At 37.2% G+C, this 11,379-nt stretch overlaps 1 protein-coding gene across 1 annotated transcript; it reads right to left on the bottom strand.

Annotated features, from left to right (window-relative positions):
• Positions 1-544: 544 nt before the first annotated feature.
• Positions 545-8,266, bottom strand: cgref1 (cell growth regulator with EF-hand domain 1). The gene is made up of 7 exons (XM_041788410.1): positions 8,059-8,266; positions 7,233-7,338; positions 5,747-5,821; positions 2,760-2,833; positions 2,457-2,581; positions 2,216-2,317; positions 545-1,864 (listed from the first exon to the last, which is right to left on the bottom strand). Exons 1-7 carry the CDS (start codon positions 8,066-8,068, stop codon positions 1,571-1,573), a joined length of 786 nt encoding a protein of 261 aa, XP_041644344.1. The 5' UTR covers positions 8,069-8,266; the 3' UTR covers positions 545-1,570.
• Between the last annotated feature and the right edge of the window lie 3,113 nt (positions 8,267-11,379).

Genomic DNA, 11,379 nt, shown 5'->3' with positions numbered 1-11,379 from the left:
TATAAGACAGTGACCTGTTATACTACAAACCTTAATACAGGTTTATTTTCACTTTACAGGGTCTTTAATGTTCTATTCTTCATATTTAGCCAATGAAGCTGATTCTGAAATCTTTGGGAATTTGGGAAATTCCTCATTCCTGTTCAAAATGGTAAAACGTGGAGAGCTCACTGAAATGAAAGAGTCCGCATTAAAGCCCTTCATGATGCTGGATGGTCTTTGAGACAAATATGATAGGTGGCCTAATAAATTTGTTAAGCACTGTGTGTGTATATATATATATATATATATATATATATATATATATATATATAGTTTGTGTTTTACAGAAAGATAAGCCTGCTGTCCCCATATGCAACATCATTTTAAAACATGGAAATAGGTTTCTTTAAGTGCTAGTCTGCAAAAAACAAACAAAAAAAACTACTGAAGTGTATCCACTTCATTTCCCACCACTTTTATGTGTCTGTTGATTTGATAAATTAATTTAATTTAATTTCCTTGAAAATGTTTATTGGAAATCAAAGTCATTGTGAGAGGAAAAGGCATTCAGAAACTACTTTATTTTCAAAGCTGTAAAAATGCATAAACAATAAGAAAGTGTCAAAAAAATTACAATAAACTTGATACTTTAACATCTTCAAGTTTACAGAAACACACTAAATAGAGCCTCCCAGTCTTCAATAATGAAGAACTATTAAGTCTGTTACCTACAGCCTGTTGTTTGTAGGCTCATTAACATACTCATTACATGCTCTTCTGTACCCCGGACTCACTGAGGCACATTAAAGTCCATATTAAAGTGCAACACTGAATGAATGGAGCAAAAATGTGAATGTACAATTTGACAGTTCTGCATAAAAATACAGAGTGTGTTTCATTCTGGATGACTTGATTTATTTATAATATAATTTAGGCTGTTGTGCAGGTTGAGAAAATTCTCAAGGAAGACAAATTTCCCAGCACACCAGTTGCATCTCCGATATCCTTTGCCTGGAGTGGTGAGACATGTTAAGGCCACTCAGCTTATACATGAAACAACAGTCACTACACAGGACATAAATACATTAAAAAATCATTTTAAGTATGACAAAATGATAAATAAATACAAAGAAATGAAATCAAATATCCCAAATCATTCACATTACATTTTGAAATTAATAAAAAAAATTTAGAAGATGAATTGTTTAAGCCTCCTGTGTTCAAAATCATGAAAACGTTCCATTGTATTTATCTATGGTTGTCAGTCTGTGTATGTATTATTATTATTATCAATACCAGTTTTTAAATCAAAATTCATTCATTAAAACCTCAAGATCCTTTGCTGTCGAAAATTTTCCCAATAAGGTGTCGAAATACTGTCAGCAGATTTCATTCTTCATTTATCATTCATTCAAGTGTTTGATAGTAAAATGACATGGATGGTAGTCTCTAATTCAAACCAAAACAGGGACTGTTTTTAGGATGTTGATGAAGACATCTCAGTTGAGAGAAGTGATTTCAAATCTACTGTCCGTCTTAAGATGACTTCTCTCCTGAGCAGTCTATCTACATGTGTGCGAGTGTGCCTTCATATCTCTGGTTGCCCCTGATGAACAGGGACAGGGTGGCCCTGCCCTTGTTCTGCTCCTGGGCCTTCTGGGATTTGTTGTTCGAGCTGTTGATCTTCTAGTTTTATGAGTTCCTCTCCTTCTGGTTTGTCTTCCTGCGGTAGGTACTCTTCATTTTGAGGCTGTGGCTCCTTAAGAGCCTCCTCTCTCTGCTCTGCTGCTCCTTCTGTCTCTTGAACAGAGCCAGGATTTGACAGCTTCTCCTCCACTGCCACATGCTGCTCCTGCTGAGGTGCACTGTTGTTGATGGAGTCCTGAGGTGAGAGAAGACAGTTCATGTTACTGCAGTCAACCACAATGTAAACAGGAAAAAATAAGTGGTACACACTTAAATTATACAAATCAGCAGATTACTGAGGAAAAGATAGTGTACCAGTTTTTAATGTGATCTTTTGTGTGATTGGTGTACATGGAGGAGAATACTTACCTGACATTCATAATGGACAATAAACATTTTATAAAAGAAACAACTAAGAAAGCCTAAAACAACTAGCCTACAAGTTCCATTAAAAGGTAGGAGGTAGGCTTTATGACCTATACTGCAGCCAGTCAGCAGGGGGAGGCTTCATTGTGCTGTCCTTCTTTAAAGTCTAACTATACAGTACCTGTGAGTGAGGTAGTGGGTGGGACAGCAGCTCTAATGGGCTGAGAAGGCCATCTTGGTTTAGATCCTGAGACTGGAGTAAAAAATCTACCAAAGACACCACCTGCACTCAAAAAACATCACATATACATGCAAACTTTAAGTCAGATTAACCAGTCAAAACAGGCCAACGTGTTGATATGTAGAAGTACACAATTAAACAACATTTGCTCAAAGATACAGCTCCTACAGACACTCCTCACCTGCTCAGCAGCATTAACTCCAGGTGTGTGATGGAGGTTATAGTCTGACACAAGCTTCATCAACTCCAAACCATCCAGAGACCCGCTGTGGTCATAGTCAAAAACACCAAACAGATAGAACACCTCTGACACAAAGAACAACAGGGGCAAAAACATTTAAATACATCACAATACAAAACATTATGTATAAAATGCAGCAGAAGATGTTCAGTGTGAAACAGTATGACTGCTGACTCAGCAGCAGTATGTGAATCAAGACCTAAGCAATAGTTTAAAAACACCCCAGCAGGGGGAGTTGTCTACCTTGTTCATGAGTGTTGATTTCTAGTCCTCCTTTTCCATTCGCCACACTGAACTGGATAAAACTATGCAGTAACCTGCAGTATACAGAGCACAGAGATCACTTCATTACATAAATAAAACACTTGAAACAAAAACTTACCAGCAGGAAGATTTCAACTCTGTGTGTTTGGCTGTCTCAAAAAGTTATCTGATAAATTAATGGGACTTTTCCATTACATGGCGCGGCTCGGCTTGACTTGGTTTGACTCGGCACGGCGGCCCAGCACAGCAGGGGGTTTGCTTTTCCACCAAAACCAAACTACCCGTTTGAGGGCACATCTAGAGCTAATGACTAAGTGCTTTGAGCCCTCCTCAATCTCTCTAAACTGTCTGATCTGAATGACTTTACAATGTTTTAAAGGAAAAATCAAACTGTGGACCGACAGTGCTGCAAGCTGCTCTTTTTACCCTTTCTCCTTCCCTCTCTCTCCCCGTCTCTACCTCTCTCTCTCTATCTGCGGTCAGTAAACAAACAGTAATTCAGGCTTATCATCAAAATGACAGGATATTCCTGCATGTAAGTTAAAGAACAGTCTCCTCATTATTGATTTGTGGGTCAGCAGAAAATGAACGCAATCAAATTTTTGGATTGGGCAGAGAGAATGACATGCTTTACTAGTGCCAGTTAATGAATTAAAGACAGACTCCGTCATGGGCGAAATGTTACGAACATCTCCAGCATTTTATCTTTTTAAGTCTAGTATTGCCTAAAAGAAGGGGACAGGGCCAAACTTTGGTCATTAGTAGGTGCAGAAAAAGGTGTATTCCTGCGCTTGGTCCTTCCTGATTTCACTCATAAGTGTGAGAAGCCGTGCACAACCATCTGACCATAGTATGAGCACAAAAATGTCAATTTTTGGTCTTCTGTCATAAATATTTAAGTCATACAGTGACTGCTGACACCGCTGTAACAGAAAAGTTACAGGGGTTATCAGTAGCAGAGGGGGAAATCCCCCCAGCAAATCAGACCCCGTGAAGCGCTTCGACGTCAGGGCGGCGCGCTTGAAGGTGGGGCTGGCCTGCTTTGGCCCTACTTTGAGTTTGGCTTGGCCAAACTCCGTAGTGGAAAAGCCCCATAAGAGACACTGTCACCTCATCTGAATTCATCTAACCCACTGTGGTTTTGCACGTTTTTGTTTAATACCTTAGCTTAGCTAGGGTGTTATCATTTCTATAATGCAGATGCAAAGAATATCATTATAATAGCAGAATGTTAAACTTTTATATAATACTAGTAACAAACCAACCAGTAAAACCGAGTATATGGCTGAACGCAACTATCTGAGATGTCTGGCAGAGTGATTTTTTAGGGGTGTGTGCAATTGTGCTGTTCCTTATGTCTGTGGGTTGAAAACTGAAGGATCGACTCATATCCATTGCATGAATATATTTCACATTTATCTAGGAAAGCTCCCATGGAACACGGGATTGGACTGGAGGAACATTCTGTCCGTCACATTCATGATGGACCAATCAGAGCAAAAAATTGCGTTGTGCATATGCGCTACTTTTGTGAAGGCTACAACTGCCTTAGATTGTTAATGGTTGAGCTTCATTTAAAATTAATGCCAAGGCCAGTCAGGAGACTAGTGATGGAATTATGGCTCTTTTCAGAGATCTCAATCATTTGGCTCACTTAAGCAAGAAGAGCCGGCTCTTTCAGCTCCCAAACAGCTCTTCATTCGGTACCACTTTAGCTTTAAAATTAGACAAATTAAGCATTTTTTGACCCATGATAGATACAACTGCATGTTTTTTTTTTGAAAGCTGCTTGTTGGACTAAATCTTTTTATTCTCAGAATAGCAAAAAATTTACTTTTTTTTTTAGACGATCACCTACCAGTTCTATAACTGTTTTTAATGTTGAATGCTGTAAGTAATTTCTTTACATTGAACACAACACACTGTGAGAGTAGTCTTCTGTGAGTTCTATTAGAATAATAATAATAATAACAGAAGAAGTAACACTGCTTTTTCATAATATTTCCCTAATAAATCAAACTCTAAATGGAGCACAGGGGAGATAAATAAAACATAAAAACTCAAAAGAATGACAAATTTTACTTAAGGTTTTGTATAAAAGCTATGTTATGCAAGCTGGTACCAGCCCTTATTTATAAGTAATTTATTGATGCTGGTGACTTAAATTTATATAGCTACATTTTCTCCTCTCTATCTCTCCCTCTCTCTCTCTGTGAGTGGAGACTGAATGCACAGAGCACTGAGCAACGTCATCCCCCCTCCCCTCCAGCTTTTCTTTTATACAGGAGGAAACACTCTGTTTCCACTAGACAGCACTTTTTCTGTTAAATAGTTTTAGAAGATTTAGATCTATCTTCTGTTCTACACAGCAGACAAACATCTGCAGTATTACACTGAGAGACTTGAGGCTACACTATCACAGGGTAGAGCAGTGCAATCGTCCATCAATATTATCATTCAACAAAATGTTGCTGCTGCCACATATTTACCTACAAGGTTATTCTACTACCTATCAGTATGTGTAAATATAAACAGGAACATATGCTCTTATTACATCATGAAACTGTGTTGTGGCTCAAGTAATCTTATCAGTATAAAGTGCAGAACACATCATTAGCACAACACAGCAGGCAAAGTTCACAGAGTGAGCAGCCAGCCACTAAGTAGTTCATCAGAACATATTTACATTGATTTTGCATACTGTTTTGTGTATTTGACTTGTATTTCATAGGAAGCCAAATGGTATTTTGGTAAAAATAATACAGCCATTCTATGTGTTGAAAATTTAATCATTTTTAGAGGCAAAATAAGAATATCCAGTTACAATTAAAACACTAAATGATAGAATACTTAAGGAGAAAAGACAAAAGGGCCAATGTATTTTCAAGAAAGCAGCTAAAAGTTAATTTGTAGCTTAAAATCATTTGGATGTGTAACAGCAGACAATTTGTCAATATATCACTTACCTGCGGTCCTCCTCTCCTGAGCCAAAAGGATTGGCTATCTCTGCAGCTGAGGCACGGGCATTTATTGATTCCTCCCTGTGGAATTAAACATTCAAGTTGGATATTTCTTTTATTTCTAAAACATAGAAATATCTTTATGTAATACGGATGCATGGTATTCTCAGCATGATATTGGTATAATCAGATATCAGCATTGAAACTGAATGACTGGTATTGAAAATTTCTGCTAATATTTACAAGTATCACCAGTAAATGTCAGCAGTATGAACTAAAAAGTTTGTGGAGATTTAGAAAGGATTGACACACCTCTTTCAGCTTACATAATTGTGCCTGGTATCATTAAGTGCAACTTTGTAAAAATGAAATCTAAATTTGTGTTAAATCACCTGAGTATTAAAAACATACATTTTTATCAACTAAAAATAAGCCTTATAATCATACAGAGAAAGGGCCCCCTCCATGGACTCCACTATTTTGGATTTCTGGAACTTGAATATTGCCACAGAATAGACCAAAAAACAGACACACATTTTTTTTTTAAATTCCACTAGCTGCCACAGATACCACAAGAAATGAGCATCCCAGTCTGAAATCTGACTGCTAGATGTCACTAATATTGCCATTTATACACACTGCACATTTATGCTTTAAAGTGTGTTTTTACTGAGCACTTAAGTTTTAGATCTGAAGTACATCTAAATATCAGTATCAATAGGGTGTCCGCTAAGATGAATCAATAAATATCAGCATAAAAATGCTAAAAATCCAATACAGTACATCCATAATATTAAAGGAACAACCTCAGACATATTGTCTCTTTTTAAAACCGTACTCTCTAGGGTTGTCAGAATACTAGAATTTAACTTAGTAAAAATGGTAAAAATCAAATGGTAACAATACCTGTTTTGATACAACAGCAACCAAAAAACAACAATAGTGAGTTATCACTTGTTTTAATCTTTGAAAGATGCAAACAGACTCCTGCATGCTGACTAAAGCCTGCCACATGCATAAAGATTCCTACTGATTTTTCCAATGTGAGAGACCCCACACATGGTGACAAATAATCACTGAATTACTGTTTTGTTCAAATAGTGTGTGGTGTAGAACCACGAATATGTCTGCAATGTTTTGGTACTAAAATCTGGAAAACATTTATTAAAAAAATAGGTTATGTGTCATTTAAACATGCGATGTACAAAGTTTTAAAAGTGTTGGCTTCCCTTAGTATCCTCATTATTGGAGAAATGTTTCAATTACCAAGCTGTGTTTTATTGTCATTTCTGCAGTTCTGTGCTGCCACATTACAAAATCTTTTACAAAATAATATATAAATGTAAATCTTCAGCTTTTTCTATTTAAAGTTAAGATAAAGGTATTTCTCAATGAATTAATCGCTGAGTAATGATGATTACAAATGGAAATGACAAGTAACCATTCAGCAAAATCAGAATATAAACTTGTAGGTAATTGGAAGTGGGCTCACCCTTGTGCCCCAGTTAACCCTGGTGCTGCCAAGCACAGGTGTATGAGCAGGAACACGTACAGGACACATGGGAGCAGCCTGCCCAGGTGAGATTCCATGAACACACCTAAGCGCACACATAGACATATTATCACCTCACTGAATATACCGGTATGACCTAAAGCCAGTGATAGACTACCAACAAAAACGCATCAGCCCAAATATCACAACAAGAAAGAGACTTAGTAACATGTGAGTTAATTATTGATAATGTGAGTTACCTATTGTTAGCTTGTATCAGCTGATTTTAGGACCAATAAAATACTATGAAAGCAAAACCAACCCGCTATGGTGGATGGATGTGCCCACGTGTCCCCAATGTCAAATGTGAAGCAGGAACACTGTCTTTTGTTGATTAAATTATTGGTTTAACACATGAACGGTAGGATACTTATTGCTCATTATGTCACGTATAATAACCAACCAGCTAGACTGCTGCAGCTTCCTCTTGACAAGCAGAAGCAGAAGCTAAGCTAACACGGAGCCTAACAAAGACACAGTCAGCGTTTAACTGCATTATATAAAGCTCGCGTGGATGCTAAAAGCTGAATATGACTGACAAACTCATGTTTAATTCAAATTCTGCACTTAAACAAAAGAAAAGACAACTAAATCTGGCTAGTTTTAGCGTACAGCTGTAGCCTCGTTTACAGCAAATGTATGAAGATGTAACATGAAATATTTATTCAAACAGAAGTAGCATGCACGCTGAAATCCTCACTGAGGTCTAAAAACCACACCTGGATAAACACAGGCTGTGTCCCTCACCTCTGTTTTCAGAGCCTACCTGTCTGCATAGTTGACGTGTGGCCAGAAAAGCTTTAATTCTGCAGGTTTATGTTTACAGGTTCATATCTGACGAGCAGCACCGCCCCGTACCGCCCAGCTCAGCTCGCGCCTCGCAGTCTGCACTGCGCAACGGCGGCGGCACGCGCGCTCCCTTGCCTGCCACGGAGACCGGAGTGTTTTGGTCATGACAGGGTCCACGTGGAGGAACGGAGCCGCCGTGGTGTCACTGAGTTTGCGCGTGCAGGCTGTCTTTGTGCTCTTCTCTACCGGGTTTCCGCCACGCCACGTCCTCACCGACAGGAAGATTCCGGTTAAACGGGAGAGCGGGGTGGGTTCAAACGTGGCTACTTTTGACGGTATGATCTGAAGGCTTTAGATTTACACAGTTTCAGTGTGAATGTTCACAGAAGTGATTATTTCACTCATGGGTGTTTAGGGCAGCTGTTTATCATTTGTCTGAGCACATGGGGTCACGATGTCATTAGGTGGAGAAAGTTTTTAAAGTCCTGAACGAAATTCTCTCTCTTCACACAGAATCACGGGAGTTTGTTAATTTTATATAGAAAAGACCCCCTTTAATATTGCCCTCTAGTGGACACCCTGTCAGTTTCAACATTTCTTGAATTAATTTTACAGCCTGAAAATGATCATTAGAAACACATAGTGACTGCTCAAGTGGTGTGCCTGTTTTTTTAATTGTAAGACTGGCATTTACAAGAACAGAAAGGTCCATTTAATATGACTATGCAGCGGTTACAAACATATAAAAATACATTTATCAAAATATTATGGTTGATATAATGTTATAAATTGTATTTTGTTTTTTTTTTCCACTATCCCAGCTCCCTGTCAAGTTTCTCTAACATCCTAGAGTAGTGGTTCTCAACTGGCCTAGCCATGTAACCCACCACCACCTCCTAACGTGACATCATGTCCCAAAGATCCAAAACTATCTAAATGCGTTTAATAAAAGATGTTGCATTTTGAACCCTTGATATAGCAAAAATTATAACTGAACAAAGATGTTGGAGACAACTTTGTGAGGACATATGTGCTAACATGTCATTTCATTCTGTTTTTCCATGATAATTTAGTTCTTTGTTGTTTTTTTAAGACTTCAAAAAATAAAGAGTCTATCGTAGGAAAGCTAGCTTCCTTGGTTATATTTCCATTCAAGATAACAGGATAAATAAGTAAAAAAAACTCAAGAACACAGCCAGAAGTTACTCTTTTTCCAGCAAAATAGAGTAAAATGTAATAAATGGAAACATGACCGTAATTTGCAGTTCTGTACCAATTCGTGACCTTTTGTCCACTTTTGGGTCCCACTTCACCAGTTGAGAACCACTGCCCTTAAGACCCCTGGCCAAGACCCCCACTTTAGAAATCTCCATCATTTAGTACTCCTTAGTTTGTGCGTTCACCATACCATTGAACATCACATTTACTTTTCAGAGACCTCTACAGTTAGATTTTTTTGTGGGCCCATGCATGTTTTTGTATAAACAGTATACTCATTTTGCTTTCCCTTTTCCTCTTTATATTCAAAGAAACTATGCCAACTTGTTAAAAGGAAATTGGGCACATGCAGAGTGGAGTGCCTGGAAAAGTTCCTCTTTTTTGGCCACTCAGGATATGCCAATATATCATTAATACATTACAGATAAAAAAGCACAAAATTCACATACATTGAATTTTCATGTATCTGATCCCAGCAGCTGTCAGAGAACAAATGGGAAAAAAAACTGGACAATGTACACTAAGATAAATCCATTAAAAAGCCCTTTATTCTAAATATAACCAAGATAGTAGAACATGGAGAATGGGGACTTCATGCACTTCTTATATTTCACCACAAGATGTCTCTGTTACTCTTGGACTAATTTTCAAAGAGGAAGTTTAATTATATCTGTGTAATGTTACATCTAAATAGATCAGAAATCAAATAATGTTATAATATCATAATTATAAAATCTCATTATATGGCATGTCTGGTGCATATTATTGGTCTGGTAAAACTCAAAACTGGTTTACAGCTTTTACTTTGTTTCATAGCTGGCTATAGTATTGTGCTTTAACAGCTTGATACAATTTATGGAAATTCAACATGCCCTAGTCATACATTTTAGAAACATACTGTACATTTAAAAAAGTCTGCTTGCCGTTCAGGCACAGGTCAAGGTATATTTTCATTATGTTGAAACAATGCTATCTAATTACCATGATGATGGCCCCCCGGGGTGTGTAATCTGTTTCCTGTGCATAACATCAAACTAATGAATGTTCATTAGATGTGGCAGATCTCAAATTATTTCAGTGGTCCCAAAGGGAAAGTTTTTCTTGAACACACAGTCACTGCTGTCCCAGAACACATAAACAGCAGAAAACCAAGGTTCTTATTGAAGATTTACAGAGGAGAAAGACTTCAATTGTTTTGCTTTATCCCATGTTTTGGTTCTACTTTCTTAAGCTGCAATTCAGCTATATATATATATATATATATATATATATAAAACTTGCACTGTTCTTATATGAATTTTTTACAGGGAACAAAAAATTAATCACCTTTTTATTTTTTTCCTTTTTTCATAAGTAATATTAAAGTATTAAATATATAATTTGGTTATCATTGGTTGACCCTCAGAGTCCTCATCTATTTTTGAAACCATTGTATCTTTCCTGGACTTTTTGTCTTAAAAAGCTTGTAAAACACCTTGTGTTGCGCACTTAAGCTCTAAACATTCTTTTTAGGGACAACCTGGGCTTTTAGAACATGTGTGCTGTAGTAATTTCACTTGATTTTTTATTATTATTATTAGTTATAGGAATATAAAGACAAAAGAAAAAACCTAAAAGGAAATTAAACCTCAAAGATTTTTAATGCACCAAAAAAGTAAACAGTAATGACTAAGGTTTTTTTTTTTTTTTTTTTTTTTGCACAAACTTGGTCTCCTATCTCTTTGGGACCCCCAAAAAATCATTTTGTGAATAGAAGTCTTCAAAATGTTTGAGTCATTATTTAAAGCAGTTCCTGTCTGCAGAGACACAGAGGGACACATCACAGCCTCCCTGTGTCTCTTCTATCATGAGTGTTTCAGACTCTCTTCTTCAGTTTGTAAGAGTTTGCACATGTGCTGTTTGGCAAAGCATATTGTCAGAGCCCAGTCACAATGCATTCTGGGATACAAACAGACAACATGTCAGTGGGCATTAGTCACTAGCTGCAGGAATGATCTAAAAATTGATTAGAAAATGGATTAAAAGACATTCAATATTTGGGTTTCTGGTGTGGATATCATCTGTAAAAACCCTGGAAAGT

The sequence above is a fragment of the Cheilinus undulatus genome, linkage group 1 (assembly GCF_018320785.1).
Source record: "Cheilinus undulatus linkage group 1, ASM1832078v1, whole genome shotgun sequence".
NCBI lineage: Eukaryota > Metazoa > Chordata > Actinopteri > Labriformes > Labridae > Cheilinus > Cheilinus undulatus.
This window is presented reverse-complemented; position numbering and strand designations above follow the sequence as displayed.